Below are 24,391 nucleotides of genomic sequence, written 5' to 3'. Positions count from 1 at the left end.
TGGACATTTTGCATATTATGTTAATAGATTATGGATATTATTCGAGTCCATGGAGAATGTTAATATATTTGTTTTAGCCATCAGTTGACATGGTTAGGTTCAGAGTGCAAGTTCCAACTCCATAGCTCCAATGTTAGTATTCAGGTTCTTTGCAGTGCTATTCAGATCTGTCCCATGCATGACACCCACTGGTCAATGTGGGGCCTGAGTGTCCTAGCTCAGTTCTCAAAATCTTTGAAATGATAATTAGGATCAAGCCCACATATGTGTGGGTGGGGGGTGATCTGAGTTGTTCATAAGCAGCTTGATGGGTTTTTTTTTTTTCCTGAGTTCTTCTCTTTTTGTTATTTTCATGGTGCTTTCAGGCTTCCTAGAGTTTTTCTTTGTGGTCCTCCAGCAGAAACCACCTGCTTTCATGATGCACTATCTCTGGAGCACAAGGGGCAGAGAGACAGAGAAAGAAAGAAAGTAAGAAAAAATAATGCGATTTGTTTTTGCCCTTTTGGAGCTATAACTCCACCAAATGGCATGTAAGTTTCCTTTCCCTGGAGAGTTTTAAGTCCTACAGTTGTCTTTTGCTAGTTAATTTCATTGCTACAGCTTCCACCATGGGATTTTCTGGGCATGAAGAAGGGAGGAAAAGGAGAGAAAAACCCAGGGGATTTCCCTCTAGTTTTTCTGAGTTATAGTAGTTCCTGTTTCCAAAAAAAGCACCTGAGCCAGAACATGTGCTCTCTAACCACAGTGTTCACTCACTTTCAGGTTTTGTTGTGCTGGGTTCAGGCCAGAGAATACTGGAGGTTAAAAAAAAAAAAAAAAGTAGTAAAGTCATCACCAGTTCAGTTGTACTTGGCATTCTGGTATTCTTCTGTGATCTACCTGCTGATAGGTACTTCAAAGAGTTCTCTAATAGCTGCCACACTCTGTACAAATTTTATATTGCATTCAGTAGACAGAAGATTGGGTATGTTTATTCCATCTTACCTGAAACCAGAAGTCTTGACTGATATATTTTTTTAAAGATTTTATTTATTTACTTAACAGACAGAGATCACAAGTAGGCAGAGAGGCAGGCAGAGAGAGAGGAGGAAGCAGGCTCCCTGCTGAGCAGAGAGCCCGATACGGGGCTCGATCCCAGGACCCTGGGATCATGACCTGAGCTGAAGGCAGAGGCTTTAACTCACTGAGCCACCCAGGCACCCTTATCTGATATTTTAAATGATGTTTGGGATTAGTTCCCTTCTTCCCCAAATATTTATATATCTCTGAAATAATAGTTTTAGAGATGCAGCTTTTGGTGTAGTTAAGTGGCAAGTTTCTTTTTTTTTTTTTAAGATTTTATTTATTTATTTGACAGAGAGAAATCACAAGTAGATGGAGAGGCAGGCAGAGAGAGAGAGAGGGAAGCAGGCTCCCTGCTAAGCAGAGAGCCCGATGTGGGACTGGATCCCAGGACCCTGAGATCATGACCCGAGCCGAAGGCAGCAGCTTAACCCACTGAGCCACCCAGGCGCCCCAATTGGCAAGTTTCTAGGGGTAAGCAGAAGAGCTGCATCATTGGGCAGAATACTTAAGGACCTCCTGAAAAACAAAGCCACTTTTCTAAAGGCATATGTGGTAATCTCACCCGGAAGCACAGTTCTTTGTCCTCATGCAGCATATCATTGACCCCCTTGTTTTCCTTGGCCCTGCCTCTCTGTCACATTCTCTTACTTCTGTCCTGCTGTTTTCCAGTAACCTTTGCCCCCAGGACTTCATTCATCAAGCCCTTTCTCCCCCTTCCTCCCCTGCTAGTCTCTGGTGTCCCCCACACTACTTCCCAATGCTGCAGACTTGTATTTTATCACTAGGCACTGTCTTCTAAGGATAGATACACTTCCCTGTGACATCTTAGGATGTAAGTGCTTGCACTTGACGGATGGAGAAGCTAGGCTGGGAGTTGTGGGGGGAGGTAAGTAGTCAGCTTTTGCTCATAGATTAGGGCCAGACCTGAGTCTCTGCAAGATACTGTGGTGGTCTAGCCAGTTGCTTTTCCAGCATATTAGAGATTTTTCTTTATACAGTATTTCCAGGGGTTGTGGGGCTAGGCTACATGAAGCTCCAGCACAGCCAGGAAAATGGGTCTAGAAAGAAGGTAGTATTCAAATTTCACTAACCTCAGGAATCTGGGAATTTATCAGAGCCTTTTGAACTATGTTTTGGTTTTGTTTTGTTTAATTTGTTGTTAATCTTGAAATTCAATAGGGAGAAACTACTAAATAACAGTTACATTTATGCAAGTATTTCCCTTTGTTATGTGGTACAGAATAACTGCAGGTAGGAAATCCTAAATAGGCAAAAATACATGGGCAAAAAGCACATGTTTTTAAGTTACAGCATGCTTTTAATATTTTTATGGTGGAAACATGTTCCTTAAAAACCACAGTGGGCTTCTCAGGTGTCTATTCAGATCCATCAGTTTCCAGGCATGTAAATCCTGCTCAACTCATAACCTTCTGGGTATACATTTACTACGTACAGATAAAAACTTGCTGGTACAAAAGATGCAGTACCTTGTGGACAGAAAATCCTCAGGTACAGCATGTTTCATTTACTACCACTGAAATTTCTTATCTTCTTGGCCTTGGAGCAGGGCAGCCACAGGGAGCTGCCTGAGTTCTGACCCCACTGTTTCTATGCCAGACTGACCCAGCTCACACAAGGACAGGTCAAGGATACTCAATTTCTACTGCTAAGCCTTTTTTTTTTCTTTTGGCAGTAGCCAAAGCAACTAGTTGAAAAGAAAACACTCATTATTCTTACACTTTGATTTTACCAAGTAATAACTCATTTCAGTGGGATATTTCTGTGGAGATCTCTTTAGCTGTGGGAGCAGTTTGACTTTGGTACTGGGAGAACAACTGATAAGCCACAGAAGCAGTGATTAAATAGGCTAGAGTTCTACAAATAGTACTGATTTAATTATGTGCATAAGGTTGACCAGGCATGAGATTTAAAGCTAACTTTATTCAAGGCCAGAATAATTTTTGTAACCCCCTGCCTATATTAATTTTCAGGCCCAATTAAATGAATTATTCCTTACTGATTGTGAAATATTCCCGGGTAGCACCATTAAAGGCTTTACTGAATTCAGATTATTGCATTATTTTTTAAAGCTTGTCTTGGGATAATTGTGCTACACTTCTTACAGCCTCTGAGCTCTAAATTGAGAGGTTCTGGTCTAAGGCTGATGGAATCTGAGAACTGGAAGGACCTTGGAGATCACCAAATCCAGATATCTTCCCAGTGCAGCAGTCCTCTTAACAATATTCTGTCAGACAGGCAATTGTCTGACTCTTGATCACTTCCCCCCCCCCCAAATAATACATATTTTTCCTCCACACATTCTTGAAGCTACTCACTCATCTTTCCATGATAGTTTGTTCTTTATTCCCAAGCCAAGATCTGCCTTCCTGAAACTCTCACCATTGTGCCCAGCTCTCTCCTTCATTACCACACAGAGCAGAACTCCTTTGTCCAAAACAGTTAAAGTCATCTATTTTCCTACTTGCCATTCCCCTTTCTCCCGCCTCTGGTCTTCTCAGGCTAAAAAATTCCTGGTTCTTTCAACAGCTGCTTATTATAGGGATTTTAACACAATGCAAAAATTCATACATTAATATAATGACCACTCAATTCTCTACCAGCCAGAATTATCAATTAAGATTTTGTCATTTTTTTCTTAAAGAAATTGAAACATTACAGAAATGATTATTTCCCTTTGATCACTTCTTCCAGTGTCATCCTCCTCCCTCCTCAGTTTCATGCATATATAAGTATACATAAACAACATACAAATTTGTTTCAGATCTTCCTTTTAACTTACATAAATGGTAGTATTATGAATGTGTCTATGTGTTTTGTCCAGACAGCAAAATGTCTTAGACCTTTTCATATATTTTGTATTAATCTTTCCATACTGTATATTGTATTAGTCATTATATATAATATAATATTTTTGGCTCTCTGCCTTCTAGGCCTATGATAGGATGGTAGTTCATCCCCCTTTGGAAGTTAGGTATGGCCATGTGACTTGCTTTGGTCAATGAAATGTCAACAATATAATGGATACACTTCCAGGTGGAAATTTTAAGAGCCAACATGAAATTTACTTCCTTTCATATCCCTGGCAAATAGAGATGGGTCCTCTGTCAGCCTGGGTCTGAGAATAACTACATTTAGCTTTTTGCCAGCTCACTTTAAACATGTAGCATAAGGAATAAATAGACTTTGATTGTGTTAAGCTCAGATTTTTAGGTTCCTTTTGTTGCTTTGGCAAATTTACCCATCCTGATTGGTAAGTAGACCTACATGAGTGTTTTTAGTGGCTGTAAAGTATCCCAGTGTGTGAATTGACCTTATTCTATCTAGCCACTCTCTTATTGACAAAAGCCTAAGTACTTCCTGAATTTTGCTTTTATAAAAAATTCTGTATTGGTAATTATGTAAGTTTGTGAGAGTTTCTCCAAGAGATTTATCTAGAAATAAGATTGCTGGGTCACAAGGTATGGATGTTTTCAGTTTTATGTCATTTTGCTACCCAAAATGGCCATACCAGTTTACATTCTCACTCTTCCAGCTGTCATTTGTATGACTTGATCCCCAAACCTTTGTAATCTTGGTTCCTGTCTCTGGATTCACTTTTTTTCGACTGTTTCTCTGTAATATCCAGACTAGAACTTGGTTGTTCCAACTGAGGTAGATGGTATGTTCTGAGTTCAGCCCAAGTTGAGTAGCTGCGTCACCTTGGGTGGTATTTGCTGACATCAAAATCTGAACTGCTGTCACCCTGCTTTCAGGAAATAAGAGGTTTTAAAATTGCAGTGACTCTACGTACATTCTAGTTAAATTTCATCCTTTTTTTTTTCTTATCATATTAGCTTTTGAATTCTCTCCTTACCACTGATAACTAACTTAGGAGGAGTAACATTCATCAGAGGTCAGACCCCTCCATGGTCAGTAACCTAGTAGGTTCATCTATGTTACTGATCAGAGTTATGATCAGGATCAGCACAGGGCCAAGGTGTAGCTCTGTGTCCCCCCCCCCCCCAATAAGACACCTTTCAGGTTTACCTGTCTGCAGCCTCAATTTTTCATCTTATCAAGGGGAAAAGCCTGATGGCTTTTGTCAGCTACCTCCACATATACTATACTTACAAAGATTTATCTCAATAAATTAAGTGGCTGGAAAGGAGTCTAGGGTAAGTTGAGTGTGTCATGATTTTGAAAAACCCATGCTAGCTGCTAGTGACTGTTTCTTTTTCTTTTTCAAGTGAAAAAGCCAATGCTTTGTTAATCTGGTCTAGAATTGAGTTTGGAGTGCGATTCACACTTTTTATTTGTAACGATTATATTCCATGCCTTGGAAAATAAGGGGGATTTTTGTCTCTCTCCAGTCTGTTGGGAGGTCTGGTTTCTGTGAATTTTCATAGATGAGAGGAAGTGATTCTGCTGTCATAACTGCAAATAGTTTGTTAGCCCTATGGAGAGGAACAAGGTGGTTTTTAGGGTTATGACTAGCCAGGATGCCTGTGTTCTATTCTCCAGCTAGGTGTCGTCTTCTCCCTGCACCACCAGAACCAAACATGTTCATAGTTTGAGGAACAATGAGGATTCCCTAGGCCTGTACCTCTGGTCATTACAAGTTAGGCTTGCTGATGGCCTTTCTCTTGTTCTTTGGGACTAACTACATGGGTAATTCCAGTTATTATTTTTGTATTAGAATTCTTAGTTACATGTGTCAGAATCCCAACTCAGCAAGAAACAAAAAGAAAGTCTACTGGTAAATGACTAGTCCCTAGAATGCTGCTTGTAGGTATGGCTGTATCCTCACCGCAGTCCTGGATCTCCTTCTCTCAGCTTTGCTGTCCTCTGAGGTAGTTTCACTCCCAGGCAGGCTGTATGCAGCAGATGCAGTGCTTCTTTCCCAGTACTTCTGTCAAAACCCTGGGATGACCCGTTGATAGAGCCTGGGTCCTGTGCCTTAGACCCAGAAGGTGTATATTTGTTAGGGAGGGAGGGGCAGAGTTGCCCTCACCCAGACCACATGGACTTAGAGTGAACCCTCACTCATTCCTCTTTCATACATTTACTGAGTGCCCACTGTGTGATAGGTACCATGTTAGACTCAGCAGTTAACACTGTGAGTAACACAGGCATAGTCTCTGCCTTCTTGAAGTGTGTAAGTGTAAAAAAGTGGACTTTAATGTGCTGACAGCAATAGAGTCGAGAAGTTACTGGTCCTGGAAAGCAAATGACAGGGGTTCTGATATACTCTGGGGAAGATGAGCAAAGGTTGCCCTGCAGAGGTGTTTTTTGGGTTGAAATCTGCCTGAGTAGGAATTAGATGCTGAAGTAGGTAGGGTGAGGATAAACAATGGGTGGGTAAAGGGATGAATAGTGTGTACAGAGCCTTGGAAATAGAAGGAGGAAGCATATTCCAGGTACTGAAATAAGGTCAGAATGGCTGGGTCACAGAGAGTGAGGGGGCAGAGAGGCATAGGTGGGCCAGAGAATTAGGTTGGCACCTCTTCTAGCAAGGCCACATGGCTTGCAAGATGTTTGGAAGCCATGCAAAGTTTAAGCAGGGAATCAAAGTGATTAATAACCCTGGTCCATGTTGGTAACCCATTTCCTGAGATACAGTTTAGTCTAGTTAATTAACTAGCCAAGATCACCCACCTGATTGGGATTTAAATCTAGACATACCACAACATCTGTCATGTGTCCAGACCTGGCTCAGGCATTGCCTCTCCCAAGAAGCAGTCCTCATTGCCCCTTCCTTTTTGCCACTGGGAGGGGGTAGGTGTTTCTCCCTTCCTGTTCCCCTTAGTATCTTGCTCAGAGAATGCTAATGATTTTGTTTCCCCCATCCACGTCTGGACAGGATTTGTTGGTGCCAGGCTAATGATTAGCATCGGTGCAAAAAAGTATCATAGTGGACCTGACTTTGAAAGGCCTACTTACAAGGTTGCCCCTTGGTGGGCATCTGGGAACTTGATTTTCAAGAGGGTTCCCACCATTCCCAGAACTGATTGATAAAGGTGGCTCATTGTGCCTGAACTGTTTATACAAACAACGTGGTTTCTGCTGAACACCTGCTTTCCTTTTTGGGAGTCTGGAATTTGGGTATTTGCCAGTCAGAGGGTGCCTGTGTAACCAGCCTCCAATCAAAACCTGGGCACTGAGTCCCTAATGAGCTTCCCCTAGTAGACAGCGTTTCACATGTGTTGTCACAACTCGTTGCTAGGGAGATTAAGTGCATCCTTGGGTAACTCCACTGGGAGAGGACTCTGGGAAGCTTGTGCCTGATCTCCCGTGTATTTCATGTAGTGTGCATTTTCCCTTTGCTGATTTTGCTTTGTATCCTTCACTATAGTAAGTTGTAGCCAAGAATATGATTATATGCTGAGTTCTGTGGGTCTTCCTAGTGAATCATAGAAGTTGGAGGTGGTCTTGGGGACCCCAAGATAGCACCCTTGCAAACCATTGTTAAATATTTGTTCAATACTTATTAAAAGGAGAGAGTGAGCCTGGTGAAGAACCAGGGCAGAGAAAGGCACTCTCTGGTGGTATCACAGACTCCTTTTGAGCAGTCGGCTTTGGCCCTAAACTTGTATTTCCACTTACAAAATTGGAGCAGTGGAAGAGTTTTACACTAAGGACTATCACAGTCAGATTTGCATTTTGGAAATAAATGCCCAAGAATCATCAGGACATGTTATGAGGAGAGTTTGTTCTACCAGATCAAAATTTACTACAAAGCCACTATGATAAAAACAGTGTGGTAGTGAACTAGAAATTTGAGCTAACACCCAGGTTTCCCAAATTCCAGCCCAAGGTCTTTCATCAGATCTTTATTGAGTTATTTGATAAATCCTGTAAGAGTGAACGTGTGAGACTCTGTTCCCTCTCAGCTTTACTTCTGAGACAGGTCCAGGCAAAAATGAACATCACTTCACTGTCTGCAACAGAACCTTCTGAACCTGTTTTTAGGTGATTGTAATGCTGTCAACTGTCAAAGTAGGAATGTGGGGTTCTGAATTCAGAACCTGGGCAAAACAGTAAATTAAGAACATTTTACCAGTCTCCTGTGAATTACTGATATTTCAAATCACTGCATGTGAGTATCTTAGGAGCAATTTTGGCACTTTTGATTGTTATAGTTTTTCAGTTGGTGGAAATGAAATATTCCTGTTTCCACAATCTGCCACCATTGTTTTGTCTCTCTTTGCATGTCAGGGATGATGTTTCCTCAGGGACGACTTAATTAGACCATGCAATAATCTGCTTGGGGAACTAGAGAAAATCAGTTATTTAAAACACACTGGATGAAAGATCTTATTTAAAAAAAAAAAGACTTTTGAAAGAGGAAAACATCCTGTACTGAGGGAACAGAGGTGGGATGATGGAGTTTTGCTGTCCCTGTTTTGCATTTCTAACAGTAAACTTGAAAGCACAGGATCTTCTGACCATTGGAGCTGAAATTATGTATTCGGTGTTTCTCATGAAATAACATTTACCATTGAAAGAAGATTGCATTTATACTTGTCTTGGGTAATTCTAAAAATTTCTGTGCGAAAATTCTAAAAATTTTAATGTGGAAAATTCACCAGCTCAAGACCCACACAAGCACACAAAAGCATTACATTGATTACATGTCTGTGTATTGGCTGATTCCTGAAATGGTGTCTCAGAAGGATTAAAATTGAGCCTCTGTTCTGAGCACGTGGTGTTAACTGTAGCCTGGGAGTGTGCCAGTTAGTCGCAGCACCTGCGCCTCCTCATAGGGTCCTGTTGCGGCTGCCCAGGAAGATGGAGGGTAATTGCCTCACCACTCCAGCCACACACGCAGGGTTAGGAATCCTGCTTATGAGGTTTCTCCTCATCTGACCAAAAGGAGACCCAGAGAGTAGCCAGCTGTCTGCAACTCTGGGGCAGGAAAAGCAGAAGAAATGAGGATAAAATCAAGCCCCCACAACCCACATGTAATAATAATGATTAGATGCCCTTTTCATCAGCCGCCTTCCCTTACATTAAACAACATTCAGGAATCCTGGGTGTGATGGCCTATTTGCAGTGTGCAAATGGAACATGGGAAGAGGGTGCTCAGATCTGACCTAGAAATTTGAGATGTAGCTGGAGAGACCTAATACCCCACTGGGGACTCACAGGCCAATTACCTTGAGTCTGGTAAGTGGAATACAACTCCTAAAGGAAACTAGGTGTTTTGAACTAAGAAGTTATGTATATGTACAGGCAAGGCTTTGTGTATTTCTTTTCTTTGTTTATTGTAAGTCCTCAAAAGTTTGTAAGAAGGGAGATTGCCCAGAGTGTGTGAGGGCTTTGAGGCCAAAGGAAGGTTTCTTCTCTTTTTTTTAATTTCTTTTTGTTCATGAGCAAAATTCTGAAGTATTAGGTTGAATGATATAAAATTGCTGATACTCAAAACCTTTTGACCTTGTATTCTGCCACATTGCTGAATTGCTGTATGACCTACAACAATGGCAGTTGCATGCAGTTTGACCAAATATTAACTAATTTCACCACACAGATGCTTTGAAAATATTTCTAGTTTACTACTGTAGTAGTCTTAACTTCATCAGAGGGGCAAGGATCTCATAAATTCTTAGTCTTTATAGTTTATAATAATTTGTTACATATCCATCACTGATCAGACTAGCGTTTCTTTTAGCAGTTCTACGAAGATATAATTGATACACAAAAATTGCATATATTCAGTGTATACAACTTGATGAGTTTGGATATATATATATGTGTGTGTGGATATATATATATATATATATATATATATATATATATATATATAGTGGTGAAACCAACACCACAATCAAGGTAATAGACCTATCCATCACCTCCAAAAGTTTCCTTGTTCTCTTCTTTTGTGTTACAACACTTAAAATGATATCTATCCTGTTAACTTTTTACATGTACAATATAGTATTGTTCATAGGCACTATGTCGTACAGCAGATCTCTAGAATTTATTCATCTTATATAACAGACTTTATATTCATTGAATGGTAATTCCCCATTTCCTCTTCCCCACAGCCCCTGTATTTTCTGTCTCCATGAGTTGGACTACCCCGTGTAAGTGGAATTGTGCAGTATTTGTCCTTCTGTGACTGGCTTATTTCACTTAGCATGATGTCCTCAAGGGTCATCCTTGTTGTTGTGAATGGTAGGATTCCCTTCTTTTTAAAGGTTAAATAATATTCTATTGTATGTATATGCCACATTTTCTGTATCCATTCATCTGTCGATGGACATTTGGGTTGTTCCCATATCTTGACTCTTACACATAATGCTGCTTGGGTGTGCAGATATCTCTTCAAGATCCGAACTTCAGTTCTCTTGGGTATTTATGACCAGCAGGTATATGAAAAGGTGCTCAACATCACTAATCATCAGGGAAATGAAAATCAAAACCATAACGGGCTATCACCTGACACCTGTTGGGATAGCTATTATATATATTTTTAAAAGATAAGTGTTGGTGAGAGTGTGGAGAAATTAGAACCTTGTACACTGTTGGTAGGAATGTAAAACGTTGCAGCCACTATGGAAAACAGTGTGGAGATCATAAAAAAAAAAATAATTAAACTACTAAATGATCCTGCAGTGTCACTTCTAAGTATATATCTAGAAGTATTACTCGTTTGTAACTTGGATATTTTGAGAGAGAAACCCAGAGAAGTCCAGAATTCCCAAGGCCTGCTGTCTTAACTTCGGTGACACAGTGTCTAGGTAGACTAGAGTATGTCTAGTTAGACTAGAGTAGCCTGCAATTTTAGTTTGGTTCTGGCTCAGTACCTGATTGACTGGGACTTCATAGGCAGTCAGTAAGCGTGACTACAAATCAGTTGCTATTCCAGTGTTTCCTGACTTTATCCTCAAAAATGCATGTTGAAGGCTAGCTATTTCTTCCCTTGCTTAGAATGTTTTTGGAGCTCTCCTTTTTGGAATTATCTTCAGAGCCATTTTGTAAGTCACCCAAGGAATTGATTCATTCAGTGAATATTTATTTGAGTCACATCCAGTGGTGGGCAATGTATCGGGTATAGAGATAGATGACATCAACATAGGGGGCAGTCCAGGGGAGGAGTATGAACAGATGCAGGGGTGCAAGAAAGCACCAGGACATGTGAGTAGGGAGAAGAGAGGGACTTAGCTTCCCTAGAGGAGAAACCGTGCAAGGAAAATAAGACTGGAAAGGTGAGCTCTGGCCACATTATGGAGTGCCTTGAATACTAGGCCTAGGAGTTTGAAATCTGCGCTGTGAGCAGTAGGGAGCCGTTGAAGGTTTTGTGCTTTTAAAGGTTTAACCTGCCAGCTAATAGCTGTAGAATTGGAATTATAAATCAGCCTTGCAATTTCTTTTCCCAGCTTGTGACTGACTAAAACTGGTTTTACACACCTCAATTGCATATTCACTTGAATGGACTTTGAATGACATTTGATTGTTTCCAAAAATTAAATTCATTCTCAAAGGAAAAATTTTGCTTCTGTTGACCTTATTCAAAGGAGTAGGATGCCAAAGGAACAGAAAGCAAATCCAAGCAAAAAATGTCCTAAGTATTTTGAGAAATTGCACTGTTGGAACAAACATTTGCTGTCTCAGGGGGTCTCCTGGAAGTCAGCCTATAATTGGATGTGTGAATTTGGGTGGGGGTGATATGTATGTAGTTACATGTGTGTAATTTTTTGAATTGGTATCTGCCGTGCCTTTACTGAAGTGCACCAAAGGCAAATAAAGAGGTTGGGGATAGGAGCATGTGAGTGGCTCAGTCACTTAAAGTGTTTAGCTCTTGATTTTGGCCCAGGTCATGATCTTAGGGTCCTGGTCAGCAGGGAGTCTGCTTGTCTTCTCTCCCTCTGCCCCTCCCCATGCTTGTGCTTTCTCTGTCTCTCAAATAAGTAAATATTTTTTAAAAAGAATGTGGGGATTATAGCTAAAAAGAATAGGTGTTCTAGTAGCAGTAAATTCTCACATTAGGGATGTGGGTTGTGTTGCTCTTTCTAGTTAACTGGTTCACTGCTGATTGTAGGTGCCACTTACCTCTAGCCTGAGGATGTACTTTATGGCTATTTTGGCATCAGGTAAGATGAGAGACTTGCACATGGAGGGATGCTTGTTATTTGTATGGGTGCTATTGCAGATTTCTTCTTTTGGGCCAGATATTTGACCCCTCTGTGATCATGGCATTAGCTTGAGTGCCATTCTCAATAAAGCCTAGCAATAGTTCCTGCTCTGGAGAATCATTCAGTGTCTGAAGTGATTCAGTGTAGTAGGTCTGAAGTATGTGATGAAATTTCCATTCTACAGTTTATCATTTAAAACTGCCTTCTAAATTCTGTCAGTTAAGTATTGCTGTATATCTAACCTTTTCAAAAGTTAGTGGCTCAGGGGTGCCTGGGTGGCTCAGTGGTTTGGGCTGCTGCCTTCGGCTCGGGTCATGATCTCAGGGTCCTGGGATCGAGCCCTGCATCGGGCTCCCTGCTCCGCAGGAAGCCTGCTTCCCTCTCTCTCTCTCTCTCTCTCTCTGCCTGCCTCTCTGCCTACTTGTGATCTCTGTCTGTCAAATAAGTAAATAAAATCTTAAAAAAAAAAAGTTAGTGGCTCAAAATAGTAATTCTTCAGTTCATTATTCTAAGAGTTAGCTATTTGGACTGGGTTCAGGTTGCGTGGTTCTGCTGTTCTTAGTTGGTCTCCCTTATGCCTGTGTCAACTACAGGTCAGCAGGGAGCTTCTGCTTTTGAGGTTGGCTGGTCAGCTGGGGCAATGGTAGGGGTAGGAGCACTGGGCTTTTCCTCTCTTCTCCTGCAGCGGGTTAGCCCAGGCTTGTTTTCGTGGTAGCTGGGCAGATTTCTAAAACTTAGTAGAAGCAGCAAAACCTCTTGAGGCCAGGCTCGGAATTGGCACACCTTCACCTCTGTTGTACTCTGTTGCCCTAAGGAAGTCACAAAGCCAGTCTAGATTCAAGGAGTGGGAAGAAGCTTCAAAGTCACCTTGAAAGGGCATAAATAAAGAAAAGGGTAGAGAATTGGAGCCATTTTTGCTATTTATCACACAAATATAGTTTATTCTTCTTAAAGGCTTCAGTTAATTCTGTAACATTTAAAAACTCACATGTTCTGTATGTTCAGATTTAAAGGCTGCTCAAAAACAAATAGGAAAGTATTAAAATTGCTCACAAGTCAGGGCCTTGATTATAGTCCTTTTGTAAAACTGATATTGTTTTGAAACTTGGATACTCTCATACCTGAATGTGCCTTACATTTTAAGTCAGAGTCATTAATTCTGGATCCTTGGTACTAAATGATGTGAAGACCATAAATGCAGGTTTAAAACACAGCTGCAGAGGTGCCTGGGTGGCTCAGTGGGTTAAGCCGCTGCCTTCGGCTCAGGTCATGATCTCAGGGTCCTGGGATCGAGTCCCGCATCGGGCTCTCTGCTCAGCAGGGAGCCGGCTTCCTCTCTCTCTCTGCCTGCCTCTCCGACTACTTGTGAATTCTCTCTGTCAAATAAATAAATAAAATCTTAAAAAAAAAAAACACAGCTGCAGATTTTTTGACAGTCCTTTCATCTGGAAACAGGGCCTGTGTGCCCTTCCAGTGAGATCTGGGTTGAGTTGTGACTGTTTCATCCAATCTAGTAGAGTATAGGACTTCTGAGGCTTAGTCATAAAACGCAATGCAACTTCTGCCTTGTTCACTAGAATATTCATGCTGGGACTCCTGAACTGTCTCATAAATAGTCTGACTACCCTGAAGCCACGTCTAGGGGAGAGGTCTTATGTGGGTGTGCTGGAGATGGTGTCTGCTAAGCCAAGTCATTCCTCTCAAAGGTGCCAGATAAGTGAAGAAGCCTCCAGATGATTCCAGCTGTTTGTCTTCCCAACTGAGATTCCAGACATCTTAGAGTAGAAAAAAAGCCATTCCTGCCATGCCTTATCTGAATTCCTGACCCACAGAATTAGTGAGATGATAAAATGGGGGTTGCTTTATGCCACTCTGTTTTGCAGTGGTTTGTGGCACAGCAGCTGAAACTAGAATAGCATAAATGAATGGGTATGACTGTATTCCAATAAAACTTTATTTATGGACACTGAAATAAGAATTTTACATAATTTTTACATGTCATGAAATATTATTCTTCTTTTGATTTTTTTCAACCATTTAAAAATACAAATGCCATTCTTAGCTTATGGGCTATAGCGAAAACAAGCAGTGAACTAGATTTGGCCTAGGGGCTGTAGCTTGCTGAACACTGATCTAAAAGATTATGTAGCACTTGTAAAATTTAAACCTAAGGGCTTCTGGTCTAGTTGGCTCTGATTTTTATACTCCAAACTATCTCCTTTCTAAACAAAGTGATAATAAATAAAATGAAAATTAGAAGACGTATCTGTGATCAAGAAAAGTAAATCTCTGGACCAGAAACAGATCAAACAGTCAGTGGAGACTGTTAGTCATGGGCGTCTAATTTCTGATGTGCTGCACTCTAGATCCCAGAAAAGGCAGAGAGATGTCTGGAGATGGTATTTCTGTAGGTAATGGGGATCAAAACTTTCAGTGAATGGAGGAAATGATCCCTGGCTGTGAAGTCAAGGATTGCCCATGAACAGAGAGAAAAAGATGTTACTTCTATTCAGAGTGACAAGCAAGAGAGCAGGCCAGAGACAAATGTATTATCGGCTTACTGTCTAAATCTGAACCTTTCTCCCTCTTGATAGGGTGGGACTGAGAATCCTAGGAGGAAGCACCTCTCAATGGAGAGGGTGAATGAAGGAGGGAAATGAACTGTCTCCAAGGTTAGCTTGCAAACTAAAATTTCAGAGTAAGGACAGTTGTCCAAATTAGCAACCAGCAAAATGAGAGTCATTTTACTCCTACTCCCAATGAGATTCATTTTAGAATGACTTTAAAGTTTAGGATTTTCAAAGAGATGAAGGAAAAATAACATCCATTACATCAAAAAATCTAGCCCATGCCTGGTACGAACTCATATTCTAGTTGGAGATTAAAAAAAATATATATATATATAGAGAGAGAGAGAGAGAGTTATCTATATAGATGTTATATATATATATAGTTATCTATATAGATATTATATATATATATATATGTTATATATATAGTTACCTATATATATAGTTGGTTACAGAACAGTCTAAGTTAGTGATGGTCCTCTACCTAGGCCATTCCTAGGGCATACTGCTGTTGGGATCGTCAAGGTATGGCTGAATCAGACAGGGGAGGCTTTTTAGAGAGGTGACATGGTTTCTAAGCCTTGTAAGGATGAGTTTATAAGTTCCTAAGTGAGGAAGTAAGAAGAGGACCTTCCAGGCAGAAGAGATGGTATGATCATAGAAAGCATATGGGTGAGAAGCCGCATGGGGATGGGAACTCTAGAGGTTGTGTTGCTAGAGCATAAAAGCAGAGCAGTGTGGTGAGAGAGAAAGCTGAAGAATGAGGTGCACCTTGATTGTGGAGGACCTTGTTGGCTTTTGTGAGGACCTTAATAAATGTCTAAGGACAAAGGGAAGCCATTGAAGTCTCTCAGAAGTAAAGGGACACAGTCCAGTTTGTGTTTCAGATAAGTCTCTGGCAGTTGGGTGGAAGGTAAATTTGAGGGCAACAAGATCAGGAGTCCTAAGACCAGTTGGTTAGGAAACTGCTATCATAGTCTTGTTTTAGGACATGGTTAGGTCCCAAACTAAGAAAATGAAGGTTAAAATGGGGATATTGATATAGAATTTCAGAGGTTAACTTAGTAGGATTTGATGGCTGATCCAGGGTGAGAGAAGAGAAAGAATTTAGAGATTTTTCTGGGGTTTGTGAAGGCACAAAGGAAGGTGCCAATGGAGACCACTGGAAGGGAGGACTAGCCAGTGGCCTTGGTGTTAATCACCTTCTAGGTCCATATGTATGGTTGGCCGGGCTTTGGGATTTGTTCTTTTTTTTCCCTCCCTCTTTCTTTCCTTTGTTTCCTTCCTTAGAGCCATAACCACGTGTGTAGTATAGGACATTTTGGGGAAACACCATCCCTTAAGAGATGGTTAGAGGAAGAAAAGGATATTTGGGAGCAACACAGGGAACGCAGAAAAAAAAAAACTGTATTGAAAGATATATTGATGAATGCCTTTGGGTTTTTTAGCCTCTGTTCAATTCTCAACAGTTTACCCAAAGTTGTTTTAAGCATTATAAACTAATGAGTTAATCTGTGGACTTGTCTTGCCTGGCAGCTTTCCATAGACTCGTCAGATCAATGTGCCAAGTTAATTTTTATGCCTTTGATCTTGAAGGATGAAATTAGACTGCAGATTCTCAGATAACAAAATATTGAGGCTTAGCGTCCAGGAAAGTTTGATCACTATGACAATCAACCATGGTCTGGACATAATAGATAATTTTGACAAGGGTAGTCCCTTTCCATATGCAGCAACGATGAGTTTTATTTCAAGTTTTTGAGAGTTTAATATTTTATCTGTCCATTTTTTTCAAACACTGATACTCGGAATGATCAAAATAGCACTGAGATGATAGGAGAAATGGCTAGAGAGGAAAAACCTATTTCTTGTTTTTCTGTGATTCATATTCCTATATGAATGCTTTTAATTTACATGAAGTTTGGTTTCCTAGGGCCAAGAGAAGATAATTAGTTTCCATCCATGCTCTCTAGTCCTTATCTTAGATCGTTTAGTGATCCCTTTGGTTAGCATTTAAAACAGTTCAGGGGTAACCTTTTGCAGTTTTGTCTCAAATGACTACTTACCTGTATCCAAATCTGGCTTCCTGGGGCACTGAAGCATGAACGGCATAAATGACTAAACACAACTAATTCTCAGAAAGCCACATTTTAGTCAGTACTTTCCAGCTTTCTCACTCATCATTTCTTTTACAGAACTAACAAGTGGTAGAACTAATTAATTAGAATTTTATTCCTTCACAAGTTATACATTTTAAATTCTCTCTGTTAACCTTTTGAAAATGCCAGTAAATAGTGAAAATAATTAAAATCCAGACAGGGAAACTAGAAAATGCAAACACTGGAAGAAGAGTTCCTATGCCTAAGAAAAACCAGGAGCACCAGGTATGGTGAATATTTATCTTTTAAGGAAAAATAATTACATCATTGTTACCAACTGATTTTCTTTGTTACCAGCAGGGGGGCAGAGAGGGATTCACTCTCCAGTGACCTCAGGCCTATGAAATTTACCTATTTCTTAGCCCTTTCTTTCCTTCTGGGAGAGTGCAGTAATGAAAATCTCAGAAGTCCTCAAGTTGATTCTTTTCATTTATTAAATATTAAGTATTAACTTAATATTCTCCAGATATAGTAGGAACATGAGTAAGATGGCCTTTTTATCATGTATTTCCTTTTTAATAGTTAATTTTTTATTTTGAGATAATTTTTTTAAAATAAGAGATTTTGAGATAATATGTCTAAATTTAGAGAGGAGTTGCAAAAATAGTAGAACGAGCAACCTTGCTGTTCCAGACAAGATGGAATAGACACATTTTTTATTCTATTCCATTTAAATATAATATACAGGTAGTTTACAAGTAAGTGAATACAAAAAAGGTACACCATGCAAACACCTTCAAAAGAAAGCTGGAGTGGCTATACTAATTGTGGATAGATAGACATCAGAGCAAAGAAAATCACCAGGGACAAGAGGAGTGCTACATAATGATTGAAAGGGTGAATCCATCCAGAAGACACAGTAGTCTTAAATGTGTATCCACCAAATAACAGAGCTTCAAAGTACATGAGGCAAAACAGCATAACTGATTTGAGAAACACAAATTCATAGAGCTGGGAACTTTCAACTGAAAGTTGAAAGTGCCCCTTTCAGTAACCAATAGAACCACCAGACAGAAGAAAATCAGCAAGGTTATGAAAGAAATACACTACCAGTCCGCCAGATCTAATTGACATAGAATGCTCCACAACGGCATAATATACTTGTTTTTCAAGTATATGTGTAATGAACATTCACCAAAATAGACTGTAGCTCAATTCATAAAATCAACCTCAACAAATATAAGAGTTGAAATCATGCAGAGTATATTCACTGACCATAATGCAATCAAACAAGAAATCAGAAAGAAGAAGGCTACTGAAAGTTTTCCAACACTTAGAAACTGAATAACATACTTCTCATTAATCTATGGGTAAAGGAGGAAGTCTCTAGGGAAATTGAAAAAAAAAAAAGGAAGGATACATTTCCCTGAATGAAAATGAAAACACAGCATATCGAAATCTGTAGGATGGGGGCACCTGGGTGGTTCAGCGGATTGAGCCTCTGTCTTCAGCTCAGGTCATGATCTCAGGGTCCTGGAATCGAGCCCTCATCAGGCTAGAGAGCCTGATGCTCAGTGGAAAGCCTGCTTCTCCCTCTGTGTGCTCTCATCTCCCTCTCACTCTCTCTCTCAAATAAATAAATAAAATCTTTAAAAAGCAATATGTAGGATGTAGCTAAATAAGTACTAAGTGGGAAATTTATGACACTAAATACTTATATGAGGAATGGGTGAAAGATCTCAAATAATCAAGGCATCAACCTCAAGATAATGGGGAGGGGGAGAGGAAAATAAACTCAGAACCAGCGGTGGAGAAAGGAAACAATAAAGAAAAGAGAAGTTCATGTAGTTGAAAACAAAAACAGTAGAGAGAAACAGTGAATCCAAAAGCTGGTTCTTTGAAAAGAGAGATTCTGACTTAATTGATAATGGGTGCAGTTTGGGCATTGGGGTTTTTATAAGCTCCCCAGATGTTTCCAGTGGGAAATGGAGATTGAGAACCTCTGCTGAGGAGGCTAGATATGTTTTCTTGGGGCTTAACTTGTGTTGGCATCTGTGGCCCAGTCCTTTTCTTCTGAGGAAGATTTGTAGCTATTTCATTTTCCCTCACTCTTTGTTGCCCTCAAAGTCAGTACTGACTTAGATGTCAATTTGCATGTCTGACTGCTCCTTTGCCATAGGCATTGCTCTAACCGGAGGTGAGGGTTTAACCTCAACCCCTTCTACTTCACCCCCAACCAATTTGATTGATTTTGGGATTAACAGTGAAAACCCTCCCTGATTGGTTTGTCACACATCACTGGTTACCAGTTATGGGCTGTGATCACCCAAGCTATTGTGACAGTGTGTCTAGTGCACCTGGTCCTGTGACCCTGGTCCTGAGAGAGCGAAAGGACTTGGTTTCTCAGTTCTGGTGGCCACTGCAGTGCCATCCTTCTAGTAGCACAGTATTAACTGTTGGTGTGCAGTGGATTTGAACTTGCTCAGTAAGTTTGGGATTGTTTCTGTTTTTCTGACCTTATATGTAAGGCTTACATGCTTTTTATTATAACGAAAACCTGGGATAAAGGTTATTTTTCCTCCTAATAAACTCTGACAATCACTTTAAATTGGGTAGATGTTATAAATGTACTAGGGGTACATGTGAGCAAAAATCTCAATGTGGAAGCAACTCACAGCAGCAGATGAGACATATTGGAAACTGCTATTTTTAAAAATTGTTTGTGTTTCTATCTGGAGAATTGTGTATTTCATAGTAAAAGCTATTCTTATTGATTTACTTTATTCTTAAGAAGTCTTATTTGCAAATGGTATTTTATCTTAAAAAGATTCATGTTTTGTACATATATCTCTTTTTATTTTTAAAATGCCAAGCCTGCTTATTTGGGTAGCTGAAATTGTTGAATATATGTACATAAATTAAAAAGAACATGTACTGCTAATTTTTTAAAAAAAAACTTACTGGAACTGGGGCTTTTTTCCCTTAAAAGGCATAAAACATTTTAATTTAAGAAGGACTACGACCATTAAAATCTGTCAAGATAATATCACAGAATAGGCCACCCAGGCTGAAACCTTCCAGTGAGGTCTGTATCAGACAAACAGTGGGCTGAGAGATTAAGGTGGGGGTGATGTTAGGAGAGTGATAATTCAATTGTAGACTTCTGATTTTCAATATTCTTTCTTGGGGTGCCTGGGTGGCTCAGTCTGTGAGCATCTGACTCTTGATCTCAGCTCAGGTCTTGATCTCAGGGTCATGAGTTCAAGACCTGCATTGGGCTTCCTGCTGAGCGTGGAGCCTACTTTAAAAGAACTAAAATTAAAATAAATAAATATTTATAAATATGTATATATGTGTTTTATATTACAATATTTATAAATATTATAAATAATAAATATTTCCTGTAGTTTAGACCAGAGGTTGACAAGCTATGGCCTGCAAGTCAGATCTAGCCTGCCACCTGTTTGTGTGTGGCTTGTGAGCTAGGAATGGTTTTTACATTTTTAAGTGGTTAAAAATGAAGAATAATATTTCATGACATAAAAATTATACGAAATTCAAATTTCAGTATAATAAAGTTTTATTGGAGTGGAGCCATTCTCATTTGTTTATGTACTGTCTGTGACTGCTTTCATGCTACAATGGCACATTTGAGTAGTTGCAACAGAGACCATATGGTTCATAAAGCCAAAAATATTTGCTAGCTGGTCCTTTCCAGAAAGACTTTACTGAACCCTGATTTAAACTTCCTTCCCAGCCTGGCCTTTCTATGCAAGATGATTTCTACTCAGGAGGTTTGATATCCCCAAATAATTTGTTAACAAGTCTTTATATTGAAGAGGGTAAGCCTGCTTCCTGACAATAGAGGTAACTGTGGTTGACATGGAAATACTTCTCTGAGTGGCAGGAGCCTACCCAGATAAATCTGTACTTTCTTCTTTTTTCTTTAATGCATTTTGAGGGCTTTGGAAAAGAGTTGACCTCCAGATTCCTCATCTGGTCACAGGGATCTCATGAGTCATATGACATGTCTTTCTTTTTAAAAACAAGCTTTGAAATGACACATACATACACACACAATCACTGAGATGGAGGTATTTGTCTTTTAGAAAGTACATAAAAGTTCATCTGCTCCAACTTCTGGTATCTCTCTCTCTCTCTCTTTTTTTTAAGAATTTTATTTATTTGACAGAGAGAGAAAGACATCGAGAGAGGGAACACAAGCAGGGGGAGTGGGAGAAGAAGCAGCTGAGCAGGGAACCCAAAGCAAACTCCATCCCAGCACCCTGGGATCATGACCTGAGCTGAAGGCAGATGCTTAACAACTGAGCCACCCAGGCGCCTCTGGTATCTCTTTTTTCAAGACAAAGATTTGTTGGGGATGAGGAGAAGCAGTAAAATATGTAGGCTATGTTCTTTTTCTTATTTTTTTGTTAACTCAGTTCCTAGATAGATATTTATGGCTTCACTGGACTACTGAAATGTGGTAGAGAAGAAAGATATGCAAGGTGAACAGACTTGAAGGGAAGTTTTGTTTCCACAACTTGCATCAAAGCAGTGTGATGGATAAATTTTGTAGAAAATTAAACCATAGGCTGTAGACTCAAATGGCTTCAACGTGGAGTTTAATATTGTTTTCCCCAAAGCAGAGCTAATCAGCTCAAGAAACATATTTATAGCATTCATGATTTCTGTTTAAGGAAGACTTTAGGAGGTTCTTTGCCCCCATGGGCAGGACTTGACCCTTAAGGATATAAGAAGAATTCTGCTCTGGTCTGACTAGTGACCTAACTCAAATGTCTGTCTCTGTTCAGGGCTCTGGAGGATATTTTCCTGAAAGCCTAAGGGAGCTGGACTTACAGATGTTTCTTTACTTAAGGATTACTTCCAAATACCATCATGAATTTATCCACCCTGATTTTATCTCAGTCCTTCTTGAACCTGTTTACATTTTCATTCTGTTCCACTTCTTGAGCTGATGAGTTCTCTAAGTTCCCTAAGCATTGCTCAAAGTCCTGCTTTCTTTTTGATAAAATTGCCTTTAGGTTTCAGGGAGTGCCCCTTTGTTACTTTTACTCTGTGAGTAGGTGAATAAACTTGTCAATCATTTCTATACTCTTCTTGACTCTTATTTCAGCTTCATCCTTGTAGAGCAAGATTTCTCAACCTTGGCAATATTGACAGTTTGGACCAGATACATCAGTGCATTGTAAGAGACTATGCTGTGGGCTGTAGAAATGGTTAGCAGCCTTTCTAACCTCTAACCCTGTAGATACCAGTAACACTCTCCTTCCCAGTCGTGACAACCAAAAATCTGTCTCGATATCACCACGTGTCTCTTGGAGGGTGAAATTGCCTTCAGTTGAGAACCACTGCTGTAGATATTTGTCTTTCCCAAACTGCACAGTTTTGTGCTTTTTGACTACCTTTATGATATGTAGTCTTCTCTATCTAGTTGATTGTATCATGCTTTTCTGGATTTTTTCCCCAGCTCTGGTTAATGCCCATGTTGAATGGCAGTGACAGCTATTTTTATAACTTTAGTGTTTCAGGTCAGCTGCATCATTTGTGGGTGGCATGAGGGACAAATACCTTGAAAACTTAGAAGTATTTTTTTCTAATTATAAGTGCCCTATTTGTATACTGGAGAAATGTGGACAATGGAAAAATTTGGAAAGAATGGTTTTTATCACCCCAAAATCCATCACTTTAATGTTACTAATGTAACTAATATTAGTAAATTGGCTTATGGGCTTCATCTGTTTTTTATATATTTTATTTCATGTAATCTCACTGTAAAACCAATTTTAGGCTGTTTTTTCCACTTAACATGTTAACATAAAATTTTCCCCTTATACCACGTTTAAGTGATTAAATGAAATATGACATTAATGTGCTTTAATTATTCCTCTTTTGTTTCATAGCCAGGTTTCAGTTATTATTTTTATTATGGAGTTTTAGTGGGCATTTTTGTCCATAATTATTTTCTGTGTTTTGGATTATTTTTCAAAGATGAATGTTGGAAGGAGAATTCCTGGCTCACAGGGTGTGACTATGTTTAAAGCAGAGCCTTAGATTATGTTTTAAAACTGCTGTGTGGACCCACAGAGGGCATTGAAAAGGAGCTCCTTGCACTGACCATACATTTCAAAAGTCTGTCTCTTGGGCATATAGAAGGAAAGGGCTGTGTTTAAGGTAATCACTTTTCCTTGCCTCCCTGCTCTTCTGTGGGAATATTAATGGGGAGTCAAGTAGCCACCAAACCACAGACTTAGATTCCAGTCCCAAATAATCCCAGTTGGGTTAACTTCCAGACAGAGCTCCTTTAACAGGAAGTTTCACCCAAGGAAGGCATTCACTTTATACATTTGTATTTTGCCTGGCTTACAGTCACAGTTAAAATAAATCAGCATGCTGTTAATCATTTTGGTTGAGATTATGGCAGGAATAAGATCTGAAAACTGCCCTCAAATTACTGTTCCCAAGGGTGCAAGGTGAGGGCTGGTGCACATTTCATTTCTGCCAAAACAAAGGAATACTCATTGTGGGAGGTAAGGAAGAAAAGGATGCCTTTATAAAGTCTCTACCCTGAACAGAGGATTAGAAAATAAACAGCTGAATAATATGTCCAAATATAAAGTACATCATGAAGTTACTCCAAGATTACACTGTACTTACTTATGGTTTTGCTTAACAAAAAATTTTATTCTGAAGTACTTTGAAAAGTATAACACTTAGTGAAGATTTACGTATTGCCTTGAGTAGTATGGATGCCTAGAAGCAGAACCTGAGACAGTATTTGAACGTATGTGATATATTGAAGGGATGCTCTCAGGAGAAACTGTTAAGGGAGTGAGGACAAGAGTGTAGGGAAGAAGGAGCTAAAGTCTTAGAAAAGTCTAGCCTCACGTCCCATCCATGTTGATGCAAAAGTTGTGTATTCATCCTTTCTAATGGCTGAGTAATCTTGGAACACTGCATCAAAAAGTAATGGTTTATTTTATTTAACATAACACAATAAAAACATTAATTAATTAATTAATTTAAAAAAGTCTAGCGTTATCATGTTTTGAGGAGAGTAGGGGGAGAATGTAGAACTAGTTGCTGGCCCCCACTGAGAGGGAGACTGGGGGAGTATAAGCTCCCTGACAGGACCCCTGTGCTTAGTGAGAGGGACAGCTGTGAACCATTAGCAGCAAACCAGCAGTAGCTGGGAGGTGGGTGTGTTAGCTAGGTAAAGCTAGGTACAACCATAGCGTCTATTACTCTTTAGTATGTTTACTTTGTGCAGGACACTGCTAAGACTTGGGAGTAAAAGATGAATGTAACAGGGGCGCCTGGGTGGCTCAGTGGGTTACGCTTCTGCCTTCGGCTCAGGTCGTGATCCCAGGGTCCTGGGATCGAGTCCCACATCGGGCTTTCTGCTCAGTGGGGAGCCTGCTTCCCTCTCTCTCTGCCTGCCTCTCTGCCTACTTGGGATCTCTGTCTGTCAAATAAATAAATAAAATCTTTAAAAAAAAAA

At 39.8% G+C, this 24,391-nt stretch overlaps 1 protein-coding gene across 5 annotated transcripts in view; it reads left to right on the top strand.

Moving 5' to 3' along the window:
• Positions 1–24,391, top strand: part of JADE3 (jade family PHD finger 3) — a 133,436-nt gene that overhangs the window by 39,911 nt on the left and 69,134 nt on the right. The window contains exon 1 of one of the 5 annotated variants that reach the window (XM_082718190.1): positions 10,115–10,148. The exons of the other annotated variants lie outside the window; for them this stretch is intronic. Within the exon in view, the coding sequence (XP_082574316.1) occupies positions 10,130–10,148 (19 nt within the window). The 5' untranslated portion in view covers positions 10,115–10,129. Of the gene's footprint in view, positions 1–10,114; positions 10,149–24,391 lie in introns of those variants that run through there. 5 annotated transcript variants of the gene reach the window in all.

Source organism: Mustela nivalis (genome assembly GCF_964662115.1).
Source record: "Mustela nivalis genome assembly, chromosome: X".
NCBI lineage: Eukaryota > Metazoa > Chordata > Mammalia > Carnivora > Mustelidae > Mustela > Mustela nivalis.
Note: the sequence above shows the minus strand (reverse complement) of the source record. Positions and strands in the feature narration are given on the sequence as shown.